The sequence below is a fragment of the Oncorhynchus masou genome, chromosome 30 (genome assembly GCF_036934945.1).
Source record: "Oncorhynchus masou masou isolate Uvic2021 chromosome 30, UVic_Omas_1.1, whole genome shotgun sequence".
Taxonomy (NCBI): Eukaryota; Metazoa; Chordata; class Actinopteri; order Salmoniformes; family Salmonidae; genus Oncorhynchus; species Oncorhynchus masou.
The window spans coordinates 35980225-36002300 of record NC_088241.1 but is presented as its reverse complement, the minus strand read 5'-3'; the positions used below and the strand labels follow the sequence as shown (position 1 = coordinate 36002300).

At 42.4% G+C, this 22076-nt stretch overlaps 1 protein-coding gene across 13 annotated transcripts in view; it reads left to right on the top strand.

The window, feature by feature from the left end:
- The window catches only part of LOC135522589 (sickle tail protein homolog), a 171771-nt gene that overhangs the window by 117077 nt on the left and 32618 nt on the right, over positions 1-22076 (top strand). For all 13 annotated transcript variants that reach the window (XM_064949005.1, XM_064949000.1, XM_064948996.1 and 10 more), the window contains 3 exons: positions 722-914; positions 9098-9296; positions 12350-12443. In XM_064949005.1, coding sequence (XP_064805077.1) covers positions 722-914; positions 9098-9296; positions 12350-12443 — 486 coding nt within the window. The remainder of the gene's footprint in view (positions 1-721; positions 915-9097; positions 9297-12349; positions 12444-22076) is intronic.

The following is a 22076-nucleotide window of genomic DNA, read 5'->3' as shown; positions in this document are numbered from 1 at the left end:
ATTATTACGTGATAAGGCCTAGGGACCATTATTTTTTTTTTTTTGCAACTGCGACATGGAAAATGTGTGCTATATAGTGGGGTGTGTCATGCTATATAGTGGGGTGTGTTATGTTTGCCTCACCTCACCTTATCTGTATAGTCCTGCCAAAATCACTGCCTGCTCCACATTAGTCAATGGTGGGGATACCCCAGCACAACCAAATTACTGCCCTCTCTTCCATTTTTTGCAACTGCGCCATGGAAAATTATGGTGTGTGCTTGTGTGACATAACCTATGACAGGCAGTGTGTGTCTGCAGTCTGCACTGATGCAAACAATTGACACCCAAATAGACTTGAATGCATGACTAGAATGTCACACAATGGCACTGGGATTTTCACTGTGTTCATGTTGTGTAGTTAAAAAGCTTGTCTTTTGTCTTAAACACTTAAAAGAAGTAACACTTGTGTTTGGTTCAGATGGCTTTGTTGGTTAAAGAATGGTGCTTGCAACACAGAGTTTTGGTGGGTTTGATTCCTGCATGTGGCACTGGCACATAGCTTAGGGAAATTGTGTTTCAGTGTGTGTAAGCTTCCTATGTAGGGTTGCAAAATCCCAGTAACCTTCCCAGAATACATTTTGAGGGGGACCTTTTGGGAAAGTTACTGGAATTTTTTACAACCCTATTCCTGTGTATCGTGACCCCCTCTTGAACCTCTTTCTCCTCTTCTCCCTTATAGAGCAGAAGCCCTAAACACGGCCTTAGCAGCTCCAGTGTAGGGGACCAGGCTGAGCACCTCTCCCTGGCCTCCCTGGAGTCTCTGGACACCATGTCAGAGGCTGATGCCCCCACCACCTTCACCAGAGGCAGCCGCTCCCGCGCCAGCCTGCCCGTAGTGCGCTCCACCAACCAGACCAGGGACCGCTCACTAGGTAGGGGACCACAACATGGCCACACTGTGTGTTGATGCTATTAACCACAACGACACCAAGGACTGCTTCACAAACACAGATAGACACAGCTTGCATAACCCAGCCTGGCTCTCTTAAAAAAAAACACACACACACACACACTTACCAGGGTTTCCGAACATTTCACCAGCAGCATTTTAATTTACCAGACATTTGAGAAATGTAATGGACCCACATGTATAGGGTGCTTAACCTGGTGAGGGCGTCCACCCACAGTGCTCAGGATGACAGATGTCACATTTAGATTATGGTTATGGATCTTAATGGAACATGCAACCCGAGGATGCAACGGCGTGCGTACTTCTTACCGAATTCCGATGTGCACTTTGAAGATTAAAAAAAAAACTTTTCCTCAGCAGTACCACGAGTAATGAACAGCAAGATCACTAGCCTATGTCAATGTACTATCCCCCCTAGTCCGAAAGTTTCCCTATTCTGTTGGTCAGCTTGTCATTCAGTGCGAGAAAGAAATAGCCTCTGGAACAGTTGTGGGAAGACAGATCCCAAATTCATAGAACCAGTGCATAACAAAACGCGTTAAAAAGCAAACGAGGCTGACGCAACAGATCAGGGCCCGGTGTCCTGATAGCGATGGAACTAAGGCTTACAGGTGCTTTTAACGATGCATATTTCTTACACCGGCCGAAGACGTAACATATGTTTCCCAAAACACCGCTCAGATAAGCGCGTCGTTGGAGCATGTGCCAATACTGATGGGATCAAATATTTCCTTAAAATGGGGAAATAATTAACAATACTGACGTCGGGATCGCTCCTCGAGAAGATTCACCACTGAAAATATTGAGGTGGCTTATTCTTCTAATGCAGTGGTTCCCAAACGTTTTCTAGTCCTGTGCCCTTTCAAACATTCAACCTCCAGCTGCGTACCCCCTCTAGCACCAGAGGTCAGCGCACTCTAATGTTGATATATTTATTCAACATAAGAATGAGTGTGAGAGTTTGTCACAACCCGGCTCATGGGGAAGTGACAAAGAGCTCTTATAGGACCAGGTCACAAATAATAATCAATAATTTTTCTCTTTTGTAGCCATCTTACATATAAAATCCTTATTTGTTCATCAAAAATTGAGAATAACTCACCACTTGAAAGGATGCACATAACTCTGCAATGTTGGGGTGTATTGTAGAGAATCTCAGTCTTAAATCATTTTCCACACACAGTCTGTGCCTGTATTTAGCTTTTATGCTAGTGAGGGTCGAGAATCCACTTTCACATTGGTTTGTGGTCGCAAAGGGCATCAGTGTCTTAACAGTGCAATTTTCCAAGGCAGGATACCCTGAGCGCAGCCCAGTGGCTTCTGATTAAATTCAATTTCGATGAGGCTCTCTTGTTCAGATATCGGTAAGTGGATACAGGGTATGAAAGGGATAACGAATCCCATTGTTTGTGTCGTCCGTTTCGGGAAAGTACATGCATAATTGCGCACGATCAAATGAGACATTGTCCGTAAGCTTGAGTTCATTTGCACAAAAAAATCATACAATGATGGAAAGACCTGTGTGTTCTCCTTGTTAATGCAGACAGAGAAGTGCTCCAACTTCTTAATCATAGCCACAATTCTGTCCTGCACATTGAATATAATGCAGGGTGTCCCTGTAATCCTAGATTCAGATCATTCAGGCAAGAAAAACATTACCCAGATAGGCCAGTCGTGTGAGAAACTCGTCATCATGCAACGGTCAGACAAGGGAAAATGATGGTCAGTCAAGAACTTTTTAAGCTGGTCTCTCGATTCAAAAAATGTGTCAATACTTTGCCCCGTGATAACTAGCGCACTTCTGTGTGTTGTAAATGCGTTACATGGTCACTGCTCCTATCATTGCATAGTGCAGAAAATACACAAGAGTTCAGGGGCCTTGCTTTAACAAAGTTAACCATTTTCACTGTAGTGTCCAAAACATCTTTCAAGATGTCAGGAATTCCCTTGGCAGTTAAGAGCCTCTCGGTGGATGCTGCAGTTTACCCAAGTGACGTCGGGAGCAACTGCTTGCACACACATTACCACTCCACTATGTCTCTGTGTCATGGCTTTTACACCATCAGTACAAATACCAACACATCTTGACCACCAAAGTCCATTTGATGTCACAAAGCTGTCTAGTACTTTAAAAATATCCTCCCCTGCTGTCCTGGTTTCCAGTGGTTTGCAGAAGAGGATGTCTTCCTTAATTGACCCCCCCATAAAAGTAATGGAGCTGTGCCAGGCCTCCCATGTCTGACTCATCCAGCTGTAACTCATATAATTCACTGGCTTGTATGCAAAGCAGTAATTGTTTCAAAACATCTCCTGCCACGTCACTGCTGCGTCATGAAAAAAGAGTTGTTTGATGAAGGCATTGTCTATAGTTTTTTTGTCCTTCTCCCCCAGAATTGTCCCAGCCATATCTGCGGCAGCAGGAAGAATTAATTCCTCCACAATAGTATGGGGCTTGCCTGTCCTAGCCACTCGGTAGCTCACCATATAAGACGTTTCTAGCCCCTTCTTATTAATGGGGTCTGTTGCTTTTATACATGTCTTACTACTCAAGTCATCTGAATTCTCACTCAAAGAACTCCCGTTTGCTGATTTTTCAAATTGGCATGTTTCTAAATGTCTGCGCAAGAGTGAAGTTTTCATTGAGTTGTGAGATAGTACTTTTGCACATCTAACACACTGTGGCTGGCACTACTCCTAATATAAGTGAACGCCAAATCAATGTAGTTTTCACCATATTTGCGCCTCTTCAATGGTCCAACGTCCCTGTCTGTTGTTCGGTGCTTTCCCGGGTAAGGGGGCAGTAGCTCTTCAGCTGCATCAGATTCACAACTATCAGTGTCCATGCTAGCTGGGCTAACTACAAATGTAGAATTACTGATGCTAGCATTGGATGTGCTCGTGGAAGCAGAACAACTTGTCGTCGACAGATGCAGGTGTAGTACTGCTGGTAGTAGCAGTACTACCAGTAGAGCTGGTATGCGTCTCTATGTACACGGGCCTTCCTTTTTTTTTTTACGGACCGTTAGTGAAATTCTTACGGACGGTTAGTGGAATTCCCATGCGAGAGTAGCGGTTAATGTGATTGTATGTTAATTATTTGACTAGGCTACCTGTATTTGTGTAACGCTCTGGGCGTAGTGAGTGCGAAGTCAGGCGCAGGAAGCAGAGAGTACAGGGTAGTGCTTTTAATTGCACACACAGCGAACATAAGCCACCCCACGAAACACAGGGCTCACACAAAACAAATGCCCCAAACACAGTACGGAGAAAAGCCCACGAACGAAAACACGTCAACCTCAAACGTGCACCAGTAGCAACACAAAACAATCCTGCACAAAGAGCAGGCGGGCCTACTGGCTAACATAGCCCGACTAATCAGGCTACACACAAAACAGGGGAAACCAATAAACAGAAAGGGGAAAAGGGATCAGTGGCAGCTAGTAGGCCGGTGACGACGACCTCCGAGCTCCACCCGAGTCGTGACAATTTGACATTGTGTTGTTATTTTGCTGAACACGAGATGGTTTAATAACATTTTTGGCAGTGAAACGAGCCTACTCAGGCGAGGGGGGGAAAAAATTCTCCCTAAATGTATAGCCCCTGTTTGAAAATGTGAACAAAAATTATTAGTCTTTTTTTAATGTGAATCGCATTTGTCTTTGGCATACCCCCGACGGCATTGCGCATACCCCTGGGGTTGGGAATACCTGTTCTAATGATTAACCAATAAAAATGCACAAAATCACAGATTTGGCACATCATTGAGCACAAGTTATTTTTATTTTTTATTTAACTAGGCAAGTCAGTTAAGAACAAATTCTTAATTACAATGACGGCCAAACCCGGACGATGCTGGGCAAATTGATGGGACTCCCAATCACGGCTGGTAGTGATACAGCCTGGATAGACTAGACATCATGAAATATATAGAGACAAATTACAGACAGCAGCCTAATACAACAAAATACAACTCGATTGAACATGAAATATATTGAAATATGCCTATACGTCGCTTTTTTGTATCAATTACAAAGACATTGGCAACATTGTATTTGTATTAAACTTTGTTCGGAAGTTATTGGTGGTCACAGAGAGACAGAATCACACGGTTTATCCATGTTCTGAGCTGTTCTACAAGTGGTCTGAGGCAGGCGTTAGATTGCACTTGAAAATTTGCGTAATGTTAATAACGATGGTTTTAGGAAACCGCTCTGAGATTGAATGATGCGCCCTATGAAGGTTAGAACAATGAATAAAGTGTGAAGCGCTGAAGCCTGTCTACCTTTTGAATTGTTGAGCAATCATTGGGCATATAAAAGCACGAGTGGCGAAACCGAGTGGCGTAGACCATCACAGCCATGATACAAATGTCAAAACACACGGACTCAAGTATATTATTGCTTTTATACAACGGGTTACCAGCGTTGAAAAGCCAGATTCTTTCCTAAACAGTCAATTTTTTTCAACAAAACGTGATGCTCAAGGAGTATTTCTATCTGTTTTTAAAGCCCTTTCGTGGTGAAAAATAAGCCCCCCTAAACCCACCTGTGGTTACACCCCTGTCCAGTCATGTGAAATCCATAGATTAGGGCCTAATGTTTTTACTTCAATTGACTGATTTCCTTATTTCCTTTTTATATGGATCTGTAAGTCAGTTTGAAATTGTTGCGTTTTTCTATTTTTCAGTATACACTACTGTTCAAAAGTTTGGGGTCACTTAGAAATTCCCTTGTTTTTGAATGAGCAGCGCATTTTTTTTGTCTATTAAAATAACATCAAATTGATCAGAAATACAGTGTAGACATTGTTAATGTTGTAAATGACTATTGTAGCTGGAAACGGCAGATGTAAGAAAGAAATAAAAAATAAAAATGGAATATCTACATAGGCATACAGAGGCCCATTATCAGCAACCATCACTCCTGTGTTCCAATGGCTCATTGTGTTAGCTAATCCAAGTTCATCATTTTAAAAGGCTAATTGATCATTATAGAAAACCCTTTTGCATTTATGTTAGCACAGCTGAAAACCGTGGTCATGATTAAAGAAGCAATAAAACTGACCTTCTTTAGACTTTTTAGGTATCTGGAGCATCAGCATTTCTGGGTTCGATTACAGGCTAAAAATGTCTTGTAATAAAGAAAATGTAAAAAAAAGAACAAGGTTCCTTTTGACCCCCCTGTAGCTGTCATAGCGATGCAACTCTGGGATATTGTCTGGTGTTACATGCATTTTAGAACATCACGTTACGTGACGTTAAATATATTGAAATGTATTTATTTTTTCGTATGGGTATTGACAGGCTTAGAAAGGGTGTTCGCTATCAAGGCAGAGGGCACTTAATTTGCATCAGTATGACAAACGCCTTCAGTTGGGTGGAAATAGTTGCATTCATAGGCTATAGCGTAGCTCTAGTAATGCCACAGGTGGTTCTTCTAAGAGCCAGCCATTTAACTTTGCTGACCTAAACCGAGAGAGTGCTCCAGCACGACTCTCATAATCACAACATGTAGTCAGCCTCTGAGACCCCTCAGGATTTTGCTTCTTAAAACATTCTTTGAAAATGTAAGCAAAGGACACGTCTTAGTTTTGAAGTGACTTTGGGTTGAGTATTTTGTCATTTCGTACATTTTGAGTGCCTCTGTTGTTTACATTTGGGTACCACACCACTTTGACCAACGTGACAATTAACAGAAGTCATTTTGCATTTTGCAAGTCATTCTGTAACAAAAGAGGCCTCTTGCTTAGGTTGAAATGCAGACATTGCAGACACCGCACGAGAAAGCGTTATGCTAGCAGCAAGGGTCATGGGGTGAGGAAGGGCTGGAGGAAAGAGGGCACATTACCCAGCATTCCTCTGTTGGCCGTCCCATACGGAGTAGAGTGAAAGTTGCCCCTAGACACTGATCTTAGGGAAGTTAGGCATTTTCCCCACTAATGGTTAAGGCTAGAATTGGGCGAGGGTAAGCTGATCCTAGATCTGAACCGAGGGGAAACTTCACCCCATAGCCTCCCACACACACACACACACACACACACACACACACACACACCCGCAGTCGTGTCCCCAGAGACATCTGGTCTTCCTTAAGAGCCCTGTGCCAGTAGAAGTAGTGCCTTCAGTCAGAGGACTCCTTAACACAACATTGGAGCTATAGTCGCTGACATCTTTACTCTCTTCGAGTGAGTTTCTGTATTCTCTCGGATGTTACATGTAGCTTTATGTGTAGAAGTGCAACATTATGCTTATACTACAGTATAGTAGTAGTTGTTTTGGAAGAACTTTTAGATATTTATTTATTGCTGTACTGCATTTTGTATTGTAGAAGCGAGGGAGCATGGGAATTTAATGAACGCTTAATTCTGCATATGAAAGTGAAAGTAATTTAGGGTGATTTGGTTCCATTTGGAGAAGCGTTAGTGTAGAGTGTTGAATCTGACTGTTGTAAAGCCTTGCAAGCTCTCGAAACAAAGGCTGCATCCCAAATGGCACCTCAGTCCTTATGTAGTGAGCTACTTTTCACCGTAGTCCATAGGTCTCTGCTCAAGGGTAGTGCACTATTTTGGGAATACAGGTGTACGGTCTTAATTTGATCACCCTGTTGCAAGAGAACTTTCCCGCAATGCAGAAAATGTGAAACTTGTAGTATATTTGAGGTTTAAAAAGGCTTCTGAAGTTTGTAATTTTCACTTTGAAATTCCAGACTTGATTTTCGTGGAATATGTATCAACCCCTACAGAAATGTAAATGAATTCTAATCTACATAATTATGTACATTTCCTGTTGCTGCAGGATTATTTTTCTGCTGTAGCAATCTAGCTCAAATGTAGTTCCTAGTGTGCCATTTGTCAAACGAACAAAGTCTATTCTTAAAATTCTATTCCATTCTTAAAATTCTACAAAAATCTCAAACTGGAAACACTTATCTCCCTCACTAGCTTTAAGCACCAGCTGTCAGAGCAGCTCACAGATTACTGCACCTGTACATAGCCCATCTATAATTTAGCCCAAACAACTACCTCTCCCCCTACTGTTTTTATTTATTTATTTTGCACCCCATTATTTCTATCTCTACTTTGCACATTCTTCCACTGCAAAGCTACCATTCCAGTGTTTTACTTGCTATATTGTATTTACTTTGCCACCATGGCCTTTTTTTTGCCTTTACCTCCCTTATCTCACCTCATTTGCTCACATTGTATATAGACTTATTTTTCTACTGTATTATTGACTGTATGTTTGTTTTACTCCATGTCTAACTCTGTTGTTGTATGTGTCGAACTGCTTTGCTTTATCTTGGCCAGGTCGCAGTTGTAAATGAGAACTTGTTCTCAACTTGCCTACCTGGTTAAATAAAGGTGAAATAAAATAATTCTCTGTCCATTAGCTGTGCAGCCACGCCATTTGGTTCTGATTTAAGAGTGAAGCCAGACAAGCAGCAACCACATACAGTCTTGCAATCTGACTCCCATCTTAGAATTGAGCTGTCTAAAGTCTCCGGAGCTAATAAAGTTCAGTTTCTAGGGAATGTTACAAATGCTGCATGTGAAATAGAATATGAAGCCCAGGTTGTGTCCCAAATGGCACGCTATTCCCTGTCGGCCCTGATCAAAAGTAGTGCACATCAAGGGAATAGTGTTCCATTTGGGACGCATGACCAGTCATCAAATAACACACGTGGTATTAGGATCATCTGCAAGGTCTTTCATCGTAATGAAAAGCTAGTGGCTAACTGCTAACATAACAGTACACCAGGGAAAGAGTTAGTTCACCAACTGACTATGTTGTTACAAGGAAGCCCTACTATTAGCTATAGAGCCGGAGATGTATGTACCATAGAGGGGCTCAGCACTTTATTTCCTGGAGCCGATAGGATCTTTATTATACCACCACAAACGTCTGGTCTTTAACTCAATGGAAATACACTGAAGATATAGTGTTTGTGCTGTATGTCTGACTGCGTACAACTCATGTGGCCCCACAGTACACAAAGCATGCGTCCAAATGGCACCCTATTCACTATATAGTGCACAACTTTGAATAGTGGCCCATAAGACTGATGTCGTGTTCCTGTACATGGTTAACAGCCACCAGATCATCATTAACTCTTTGGAAACCCTCTCTCCTTCCGCTCTACTTCCCAGGCGTGCTGTACCTGCAGTACGGAGAGGAGACCAAGCAGATCCGGATGCCCAATGAGATCACCAGCGGCGACACCATCAGGGCTCTGTTTGTGAGTGCCTTCCCCCAGCAGCTCACCATGAAGATGCTGGAGTCTCCCAGTGTGGCCGTCTATGTCAAAGATGACATGAGGAACATGTACTACGAGCTTACTGACGTCAGGTAAATGTGTGTGTGTGTTATGTCTCTACTTTCCCACACTGGGTTAGCTAGAGCAGGTCATTTGGGGTTTTCTTCCCTATGTCTCAGTCTCACCCCTGTAAGGTCCCCAGGGTTACCCAGCAGCCTTCCTCTCTCCCCTCCTTATGCTCTTCCTGTCTAATGAGCTCAACACAGGAAGTGACCCTCTCTACTTCCCAGTCAACCCAATAGCTGTGTGGATAAAAGGCCTCGGGATGTGGAGCCCTACTGTAGTGGACGCTTTAGTTCCACCTACACCTAAACAAACCCAAACAACACGGTCCCAAATGACACCCTAGTCCTTATCTAGTGCACTACTTTGGGTTTGCCTATGGGCCCGGGTCAAACGTAGTGCGCTACATAGACATTAGGGTGCCATTTTGGGTCGTGAGCACAGTTTTAGAGCCTCTACTTTTTCAAATGTTGGACGTGATGGAAAGTGGAAAGTTCTTTTGTGGGCGACTTCCATGTGTTTTTACACATGTCCTTCCTGCTCAGTTAGCAGGACAAAAGGATTGGACAGGAACCCATAAAATGTCTTGTTTCTTCCAGAGCCACAGATTTAAAGTGAGTGAGAGAGCTGTATCAAAGGTGGCCACAGTCTGGCTGTCTTCTATGTGCAGAAACATGTGCTTGTGCAAAGAGACACTTAATATGCGTCCCAAATGGCACCATATTCCCTATTTGGTGCACTACTTTTGACCAGGGCACAAAGGAACTCTGATAAAAAGTAATACACTATGTAGGGAATAGGATGCCATTTGGGACACACTAAGTGTCTCTTTGCAGAGGCACATGTAGCATTAGCGTTAGCCTGCCTTTCTTTTAACACAGAGAGAAAAACAAACACCAGTGAGATTCTGTAAGACAACACTGACCCGGGTTTCATACCCTCAGTCATCCCCACACACAGTCACGTCACCAATCACCCACTTCCTGGTATTATGGGTGTGTTTATGGGAGACAACATTTCATAAAGTCCAACCATATAGACAGGGCATATTCAGGCCCCTTGAGTTTTTCCACATTTTTTTACGCTACAGCCTTATTCTAAAATGGATTCAATTACTATTTTATCTACACACATTACCCCATAACAACAAAGCGAAAACTGTTTTTTAGAAACTTTTGTGAATGTATAAGAAAAACAAAAACAGAAGTATAAGTATAATTTATAAAAGTATTCAGACCCTTCGTTACGAGACTCGAAATTGAGCTTGGGTGCATCCTGTTTCCATTGAGCATCCTTGAGATGTTTCTACAACCTGATTGGAGTCCATCTGTGGTAAATTCAATTGATTGGACATGATTTGGAAGGACGCACATTTTTCTATATAAGGTCCCACAGTTGACAGTGCATGTCAGAGCAAAAACCAAGCCATGAGGTCGAAGGAATTTTCTGAGACAGGATTGTGGAAGGGTACCAAAAAAATGTCTGCAGCATTGAAGGTCCCCAAGAACACAGAGGCCTCTTAAATGGAAGAAGTTTGGAACCACCAAGACTCTTCCTAGAGCTGGCCGCCAAACCAAACTGAACATTCGGGGGAGAAGGGCCTTGGTCAGGGAGGTGACCAAGAACCCGAAGGTCACTCTGACAGAGCTCCAGAGTTCCTCTGTGGAGACGGGATAAACTTCCAGAAGGACTTCCATCTATGCAGCACTCCACTAATCAGGCCTTTATGATAGAGTGGCCAGACAGAAGCCACTCCTCAGTAAAAGGCACATGACAGCGGCGCTTGGAGTTTGCCAAAAGGCACCTAAAGGACTCTGACCATGAGAAACAAGATTCTCTGGTATCATGAAACCAAGATTGAAAAATTTGGCCTGAATGTCATGCGTCACGTCTGTCGGAAACCTAGCACCATCTCTAAGATGAAGCATGGTGGTGGCAGCATCATGCTGTGGGGATGTTTTTCAGCTGCAGGGACTGGGAGATTAGTCAGGATTGATGGAAAGATGAATGGAGCAAAGTACAGAGATATGCTTGATGAAAACATGCTCCAGAGCGCTCAGGACCTCAGACTGGGGCAAATGTTCACCTTCTAACAGGACAAAAACCCTAAGCGCACAGCCGAGACAACGCAAGTGTGGCTTTGGGACAAGTCTCTGCATGTCCTTGAGTGGCCCAGCCAGAGCCCGAACTTGAACCCAATCGAACATCTCTGGAGAGACCTGAAAATAGCTGTGCAGCGATGCTCTCCATCCAACCTGACAGAGCTTGAGAGGATCTGCAGAGAAGAATGGGAGAAACTCCCCAAATACGGGTGTGCCAAGCTTATAGTGTCATACTCAAGGCTGTAATCACTGTCAAATGTGCTTCAACAAAGTACTGAGTAAAGGGTGTGCTTTTTCATCATGTGGTATTGAGTGTAGATTGATGGGGGGGGGGACTATTGAATCCATTTTAGAATAAGGCTGTAAAGTAACATGTGGAAAAAGTCAAGGGGTCTGAATACTTCCCGAATGCACAGTATATGGATTGCCCAGGAAATGATTTGACAATGCATACAGAAGCTGTTTAGTAACTATATTGTATATTTGAATTTCTGTAGGGTACAAGTTTTCGGCACACTGGGCTCAAATGGAAAAACAAGTGTTCTCTACCTTTAATGTTCTTGCGGTGGTGGGATGTTTACTTTATGACTAGCCGTCATCTTTTTTTATCAGGGCTGTAAAAGTTGTCACATGTTCGTTCCTCGCAGACTGGTACGGTAGAGCGCAGGAGTACTAGATGACTCACAACACATAATAGACAGAGAGAGCTTTACATAGGAGCTTTATTTATTTGAGGAAAACTATTTACCGTAACACTACTAGACAAGTTTTGGACTAATTGGACACTTTTGACACAGCACCGTGATGTCTCAGCCAGTGTATGGTCAGTACACCAGACCACGGACTGTGTATGACATAGCCTTGTCAGAGTACACACCAATGTCTCGGTATAGGAGTCTCGCAGCTAGAGGAGATAGACCGCTGTCCGATAGTGATATAATCTGGGCACCTCGTCAAACTTCGGCTGTTTCTCTCTCCAGGAATATCACGGATCACTCCTGCCTGAAGGTGTACCACAAGGACCCCGCACAAGCCTTCAGTCATGGCCCGAGACCCACCAACGGCGATGCCAGGGTGAGTACTTTACTTTCGGTTTTGTACACCAGCTTCAAATGGCTGAAAATACAATGTTTTTTGTTTGTGGAAAATACATTTCACAGCGGTGTAGATGATACAATGATTCTCTCCACTATATTTGCTTGTTTTGTCACATAAATTGAAATTAGGCCAACTATTAGAATTTTCGCAACCAGGAAATGGCGGAGCGATTTCTGCATAGTGCATCTTTAATTCCTGTCTGAGCAAAGGAATATAGTAATTCTAAGTCCATCCCTACTGTGGTGCTTTTGTAAAAAAAAAGGAAAGTACAGTATATACGATGGGTATTATTATGTGCAACATGCCAGCCATTCCCGCGGAAACAGCTCCAGTATGGAATAGGCCATTCTAGTCAGTCTAACGTATAAATAACACCGTCTATGGGGGCCCCACCTCTTCCTCCCATCTCCCCCTATCCTCCTCTACCCTCTTGTCTCCTACTTATCATCCCTCCCTCTCAGCATCTAGGTAGAGGAATGACCCCCCCCCCCCAACCTCCCCGTCTTCCTTAATCTGTTTATAGGGGTCTTCTATTCATGGGGGTCTTCTGTTCTCCGTGCCTAATTTTGGGGGGGGGGGGGGGGATCGAGGGAGCCTTGTGTGTGCTTTAGCGCAGTTCTCCTGAAATAATTGAACTACATTCATGGGGCTTGTCCTTGTCCATTCTTCTCCAAATCTCCTGCTATTCTCCCACAAGGCTGTTGCCTGCTCTGCTCATGTTGGTTTCCTGCTGATGTAACGGCAGGAAACCAACACGCAAAGACCTCATTCCTCGTGTGTTCTAACCCCAAATCCTTTCTGATCAACTGACCCCGATCCTACCTAGTCCTCTTGGATGCTTTATCTATCTAGCCAAGAGGCGTCTCCATGTGTACCTTTGCCCTGAGCCCTATTGGGTCCTGGTTAAAAGGTGGGCACCATATAGGGAATAGAGTGCCATTTGGGATGCAAAACGGGAGTATTATTGCAGTTAATTACAATCACAACGACCCTTTCAATGAGCCCAGCATCATGTATTGTGTCTTTGTAGAGAGACGGCAGTTTTGCTTTATGGGAAGTGGAGTGTGCGGTCAGATTCCGTAGTGTTTTGCTTTAGTAGTAGAGTAAAGTGTCTTTAAGTCTAAGGACTACTTTTGATTTATTCTCTCTCTTGTTTATGAAACTGTGCTTCAGTCTGCCTCTATTTCCTACTGTATAAGCATACACTGTGTAGTATAGTATTTTACTGAAATGAATCGAACGCGTAGGATACCAAGGAGAAACCACTAAAGCAACTACTGCATGCACGGCAGAACATTTAAGAAAGAACCATGGATTGCTCTACTGTTGATTTGTTTAACAGGAAGTAGACATAAGTTATGAACAGTGTTATAAAAAGTGAACACACACACCCACCCCCACACACACACACACACACACACACTGCATGAATACGCAACCCAGTTCTCATGAGCTGTCTTATCAGTTCTGTCATTGTTTAACCCTCAGGAGCAATTCACACACTCATTCTGTCTCTCTAGACTACTGGACTACTCCAGGAGATCTATGGGCATTGTCTTACACACACGCACGCACACACACACTCACGCACAGGTTGCACACACACATACGCACACCCACGCACAGGTTGCACACACAAACCCGCACAGGTTTGAGTTCATTGGTTCTGGCCGAGGCACCGGTGTGCGATTTGAGTTGAAATCGCCTGTCTCTTTAAAAGGCGGTGACCGCTTTAATGATGTTTGACTCCCACATTGTCCCTTTAACAGACCATATGAGTTAGGCTATGGATTTTGATCTCATCCAGTGATGGGCAAAAATGACCAAATACAATTATAAAATACAAATGCAAAATGCCATAAAGATCAACGTATCAAAATAAACCACAAAATACTTGTATTTGAAATACATATGTTAGTTACTTCCAAGAGTTAGATCATTTGAATTGCCCGAACAGCACCATTCTCAGTAATGGTTACAAAAAAAATACTTCTGATACAGGGGAAGAGCAGGGCCACAAAATGTCTACAACCTATAGTATTTTGAAAATGCAAAATACATTGGCGTGTAGTTCAGCCCCAGTGTAATTGAAAGAAAAAAAAATACTCAGTTATTCAAATACCTATTTCAAGTATAGTACATGTAACAGAAATATGACACTTGCAATAAGTTGTTCTGTGATTCAAACAACAGAGGTTAGATTCTTCAAAAATCAATGCCTTTATTTAATAAAAATTGCCATCCAAATTGTATTAGGTAGATGTTGTGAAATTGTTCGATTACATTTTACATATTGCTGCACTCTGGGAACTAGAAGCACAAGCATTTCGCTACACTTGCAATAGCATCTGCTAATAATGTGTATGTGACCAATAAAATTAGATTTTGATTTAAAAGTCCCAAAATGGATGTACCAATCCCAGATCACTCCTTTAAATACCTGCTCGTGAAGTGATACATCTATAATGTGTATACAGGGCATTTGGAAAGTATTCAGACCCCTTGACTATTTCCACATTTTGTTACGTTACAGCCTTCTAAAATGTATTAAATAAATGTTTTTCCTCATCAATCTACGCAGACATAATAACTAAGCAAAAACAGTTTTTTTGCATTTTTTTCCAAATGTATTAAAAATAAAAAACATACCTTATTTACATAAGTATTCAGACCCTTTGCTATAAGACTCAAAATTGAGCTCAGGTGCATCCTGTTTACATTGATCATCCTTGATGTTTCTACAACTTGATTGGAGTCCACCTGCGGTAAATTCAATTGATTGGGCATGATTTGGAAAGACACACACCTGTCTATATAAGGTCACACAGTTGACAAAAACTAAGTCATGAGGTCGAAGGAATTGTCCGTAGAGCTCTGAGACTGGATTGTGTCAAGGCACATATCTAGGGAAGGGTACCAAAAAATGTCTGGAGCATTGAAGGTCCCCAAGAATACAGTGGCCACCATCATTCTTAAATGGAAGAAGTTTGGAACCATCAATAATGTTCCTAGAGCTGGCCAAACTGAGCATCCAGGGAGAAGGGCCTTGGTCAGGGAGTTGATGATCAAGAACCTGATGGTCACTCTGACAGAGCTCCAGAGGTCCTCTGTGGAGATGGAAGAACCTTCCAGAAGGACAGCCATCTCTGCAGCACTCCACCCATCTGTCCTTTATGGTAGAATGGCCAGACAGAAGCCACTCCTCAGTAAAAGGCACATGACAGCCCACTTGGAGTTTGCCAAAAGCCACCTAAATGACTCTCAGACCATGAGAAACAAGATTCTTTGGTCTGATGAAACCAAGATTGGCCTGAATGCAAAGCGTCACATCTGGAGGAAACCTGGCACCATCCTTATGGTGAAACACGGTTGTGGCAGCATCATGCTGTGGGGGTGTTTTTTTTAGCGACAGGAACTGGGAGATTAGTCAGGATCGAGGGATAGATGAACAGAGCAACGTTCAGAGAGATCCTTGATGAAACCTGCTTCAGAGTGCTCAGGACCTCAGACTGGGGTGATGGTTCACCTTCCAACAGGACAACGACCCTAAGCACACAGCCAAGACAACATAGAAGTGGCTTCGGGACAAGTCTCTGAATGCCCTTGAGTGTCCCAGCCAGAGCCCGGACTTGAACCCGATCGAACATCTCTGGAGAGACCTGAAAATAGCTGTGCAGCGACGCTCCCCATGCAACCTGACAGAGCTTGAAAGAATCTGCAGAGAAGAATGGGAGTGTCATACCCAAGAAGACTGTAATCGATGACAAAGGTACTTCAACAAAGTACTGAGTAAAGTGTCTGAATACTTATGTAAATGTGTTAATTATGTTTTGGATATTTTATAAATTTGCATATTTCTAACAACCTGTTTTTGCTTTGTCATTATGGGGTATTGTTTGTAGGTTGATGCGGGGTGGCTGGCTGACAATACATTTTAGAATAAGGCTGTGATGTAACAAAAAGTTGAGGAGTCTGAATACTTTCCGAATGCACTGTAGTGTTCTGGATAAATGAAGTGGATATTTGTAGTGGCTGGTGTCCAAATACTTTCAGCTTGAATTTGACAAATTAATCAAATTCATTCAACATTGATCCATGCCAGTTCTGTACCATTACTGTATATACAGTATAATGACTGTACGCCTCTATGAATTAACTGTTGTTTCTATGCCATTGAGCCATTAGCTTATGGCAGGTTGCCCTTTTTAAATGCAGACTGTGCCAAGTCATGCATATTAATACTGAAGCACTCGCACTCTCTCTCTCACACACACACACACACACACACACACACACACACACACACACACACACACACACACACACACACACACACACACACACACACACAGGCAAGGTAAACAGTGGCTTTATTCCTGACAGATGTGAGGCTGAGAGTGCAGATGTTTTTCCAGGACATTTGCGAGACAAAAAAAAGAGCCTTTTCTTCTGCATCCTTGCGTTAGCAGCTTCTTTTCGCTGTGAAACCACAACCTGGCATACTAGGAAAAGGGCAAATACAGAACAATAACCAAATGAGTGGTGCACCTGTTCGAACAAAATGTTTTGATTGGAGTGGAAGAACACTGCTGTACGCCTCAGTAGGGCTAAGCAGTGTCCTGTCTTCTCTAAAGAAATGATCAGATACACACACTGCATTGATTATGTCTCTCCAAAGTAAAGTCGGTGAGAAATCATTTCTGCTATTTGTCTCCGTTTTGTTTTCCTCTAAGAGATTGCTTCCCAATGTTTTGGGGGTTAAATATAGGGTTTTGAGTCTTGTTGCAACAAACATACTGCCATGAGATCGAGTTGGAGATACTGACTAGACGCTAGATAAGTTAACATTGTTTTTTTTGTTTTTTTTACTCTGCCTGCTAACACACTGGATGATTCAGAATCCATTGAAGAGCTGGAATGATTCATTGACTCAAAGAAACATGTCGCTGGTTTCAGAGGATTAAATCACTGTTAAGGACAACCAACCCAACCCAATCAACAAAACAAAACAAATCCGAGTGGCCAATAGGTATCAACGATGGAACCAAACCATCCCCAAGCAAGAGGGCGCGTGTGGGGAGAGGTTTACTGATATGGATGTTGACTTGTTTAAATCCATCAATAAACGGCTTGCCAAACTTGATATCTTGGATATACTACGAGAGGACATCAATGCATTATGTGCCAGTCTAGAATTCAGCCAATGTCAGATTGATGATCTAAGGAAAGAGAACACTGCGCTGAAAGGTACTGTAGACTCTATTCATGGCAAGGTGGTGGTGGCGCAAAGGGAGAACAAACAACGTAAAGAAACCTTGCTTGATGCACAGTGTCGATCAATGCGGAACAATCTGTTTTCAGGGATACCGGAGAATGACAACAGGAGAGGCTGTGAGGACACTGTCCGAGACTTTATGTCAACTCAACTGGAACTGCCCACTGATGTTGTGCATATTGTCACTTTCCCCAGAGTCCATAGAATGGGTAAGGCCTCTGGGAATAGGGCATGAGTCTCCGTGGTGATGGATAAACTTTACATCAACGGGCAATTGTATCGGGACTCTAGAGTAACTCCCTGGCTATTTTAATTGAATGTTCAAATCTGAGTTTGTGTTCTAGTGTATCATGACAACTTCAACTATAACAGATACATGCTATATTGATCTCCACTTGATAAGGAAAGGGCTGCATATAGCTCAGGTGAATGTATGTAGCCTTCCTAATAAAATACATGAGGATTTTAACTTGGTCAACATAAGTAATATTCATATTTTGGCTTTGACCGAAACTCATTTAGATGCATCTGTAAATGATGGGCAAATGAACATTCATAGATATTGTCTACTTAGAATGGACAGGAATAGGAATGGGGAGGGTGTAGCACTGTACATTCAGAATCATATACCTTTTAAGAGGAGGGATGGCCTTAATTCTTGTGACTCCCAAACCCGCATGCGGGAGTGTAATCATTGCCTGAAACTAATTAGCATAACGCAACGGATATAAATATCCCTAGTAAATATTCCTATTCATGAAAATCACTAATGAAATATATTGAGACACAGCTTAGCCTTTTGTTAATCACCCTGTCATCTCAGATTTTCAAAATATGCTTTACAGCCAAAGCTAGACAAGCATTTGGGTAAGTTTATTGATAGCCTAGCATAGCATTATTCCTTGCTAGCAGTAGGCAACCTTGTCACAAATCAGAAAAGCAATCAAATTAAATCGTTTACCTTTGAACTTCGGATGTTTTCACTTATGAGACTCCCAGGTAGATAGCCAAAGTTCATTTTTTCCCAAAATATTATTTTTGTAGGCGAAATAGCTCCGTTTGTTCTTCACGTTTGGCTGAGAAATCGCCCGGAAATTGCAGTCATGAAGACGGCGAAAAATATTCCAAATTAGCTCCATAATATCGACAGAAACATGGCAAACGTTGTTTATAATCAATCCTCAAGGTGTTTTTCTAATATCTATTCGATAATATATCCGTCGGGACAATTCGTTTTTCAGTAGGACCGATTGGAGTAATGGCTACCTCTGTATTTTACGCGAGAATCTCTCTCGGCGCCACCATGTGACCACTTACGCAATGTGGCCGCCTACGGCTATTCTTCAACAGAAATGTGGAAAACTACGTCACAATGCTGTAGACACCTTGGGGAATACGTAGAAAGCGTAAGCTCGTTGATGGCACACTCACAGCTCAATAGGGACTCATTGGAACGCAGCGCTTTCAAAACCAGGGGCACTTCCGGATTGGATTTTTCTCAGGCTTTCGCCTGCAACATCAGTTCTGTTATACTCACAGACAATATCTTGACAGTTTTGGAAACGTTAGTGTTTTCTATCCAAAGCTGTCATTTATATGCATATTCTAGCATCTTGTCCTGACAAAATATCCTGTTTAAAACGGGAACGTTTTTTTTCTCCAAAAATGAAAATACTGCCCCTAGAGTCGCAACAGGTTTTAATGTATGTCAAATAGAGGCACTATGGGCTCAAGTAGATCTACCTCGCCAGGCACCCATATTGGTAGCATGTGTGTATAGACCTCCGAGCTCTAAGGTATCCTATCTGGATGACTTATGCACTGGGTTTGACCAGGCCACAGATGCAACAGACATGCATTTATCGTTATTTTAATATAAATTGGAAGGATCATAATCATTCAAATAGAACTAAATTGATTATGTGTGACTGGTTTGAAACAAATGGTTAACACATGCATTGATCTGATCTTCTGTAATATACCATTGCAATGCATAAAAGCCAGATCAATGCCAGTGGGCTGGACAGACCATAATATTGTGACCGTAACCACGAACACAAAGGTTCCAAAGAATCCCCCAAAGATTGTGTTCAAGATACATTTTACCTTTATTTAATTAGGCAAGTCAGTTAAAACCTCTTAGAGCTACCCCCTACTTTTTTCAATTTCCACCTGAAGACATACCCAAATCTAACTGCCTGTAGCTCTGGCCCAGAAGCAAGGATATGGATATTCTTGGTACCATTTGAAAGAAAACACTGAAGTTTGTGTAAATGTGAATTGAATGTAGGAGAATATAACACAATAGATCTGGTTTAGATAATACAATGAAAAAAACATATATATTTTTAATTATTGTTGTATCATCTTTAAAATGAACTAGATAAAACAAACATTCAGATAGGGACAATATGATGGGGACAATTTCAGTGAAAAATATAAGCGGGCAACTACTTGTGCAAAGTTTCAGAATGATAACTTCCAAAATGAGTGTGCTACATGACATTTATCATGAAGTCACCAGGTGTCCCACACAAGTAGCCCAAATGTACCCAAGTGGCCAAATTGGTGAAGGTATACATTTTGAAACAAATAACTTCAGTGGGGAGAACAAGTATTTGATACACTGCTGATTTTGCAGGTTTTCCTACTTACAAAGCATATAGTGGTCTGTAATTTTTATCATAGGTACACTTCAACTGTGAGAGACGGAATCTAAAACAAAAATCCAGAAAACCACATTGTATGATTTTTAAGTAATTAATTTGCATTTTGGGTTGTGGCTGGGTCTTCCAGCATGACAACAACCCGAAACACACAGCCAGGGCAACTAAGGGGTGGCTCCGTAAGAAGCATCTCAAGGTCCTGGAGAGGCTTAGCCAGTCTCCAGACCTGAACCTTTAGAGGGAGCTGAAAGTCCATATTGCCCAGCGACAGCCCCGAAACCTGAAGGATCTGGAGAAGGTCTGTATGGAGGAGTGGGCCAAAATTCAAGCTGCAGTGTGTGCAAAACCTGGTCAAGAACTACAGGAAACGTATGATCTCTGTAATTGCAAACAAAGGTATCTGTACCAAATATTAAGTTCTGCTTTTCTTATGTATCAAATACTTATGTCATGCAATAAAATGCAAATTAATTACTTATAAATCATACAGTGTGATTTTTGGATTTTTGTTTTAGATTCTGTCTCTCACAGTTGAAGTGTACCTATGATAAAAATTACAGAACTCTACATGCTTTATAAGTAGGAAAACCTGCAAAATTGGCAGTGTATCAAATTACATTTACATTACATTTAAGTCATTTAGCAGACGCTCTTATCCAGAGCGACTTACAAATTGGTGAATTCACCTTCTGACATCCAGTGGAACAGCCACTTTACAATAGTGCATCTAAATCATTAAGGGGGGGTGAGAAGGATTACTTATCCTATTCCTTGAAGAGGTGGGGTTTCAGGTGTCTCCGGAAGGTGGTGATTGACTCCGCTGTCCTGGCGTCGTGAGGGAGTTTGTTCCACCATTGGGGGGCCAGAGCAGCGAACAGTTTTGACTGGGCTGAGCGGGAACTGTACTTCCTCAATGGTAGGGAGGCGAGCAGGCCAGAGGTGGATGAACGCAGTGCCCTTACTTGTTCTCCCCACTGTATATACAAAATGGTATTCTATCACACCCCCCCACAAAAAAAATTGAGAAAAAAATATGGGGGAAAAATTATGAAGATTTTTTTTTTTATACATTTACAAAATAACATGGGTAACTATTTACACACTTTCGATATTTGGAAGACCCTCAGTCCTCTATCAAATGTATTTATATAGCCCTTCGTACATAAGCTAATATCTCAAAGTGCTGTACAGAAACCCAGCCTAAAACCACAAGCAAAAAGCAATGCAGGTGTAGAAACACGGTGGCTAGGAAAAACTCCCGAGAAAGGCCCAACCCTAGAGAGGAACCAGGCTATGAGGGGTGGCCAGTCCTCTTCTGGCTGTGCCGGGTGGCGATTATAACAGACCATGGCCGAGATTTTCAAACGTTCATAGATGACCAGCAGGGTCAAATAATAATAATCACAGTGGTTGTAGAGGGTGCAACAGGACAGCACCTCTAGAGTAAATATAAACAGTTTAGGGTTCCATCGCCGCAGGCAGAATAGTTGAAACTGGAACAGCAGCAAGGCCAGGTGGACTGGGAACAGCAAGGAGTCATCATGACAGGTAGTCCTGACGCATGGTCCTAGGGCTCAGGTCCTCCGAGAGAGAGCATACTTAAATTCACACAGGACACCGGATAAGACAGAAGAAGTAATCCAGATATAACAAACTGACCCTAGCCCC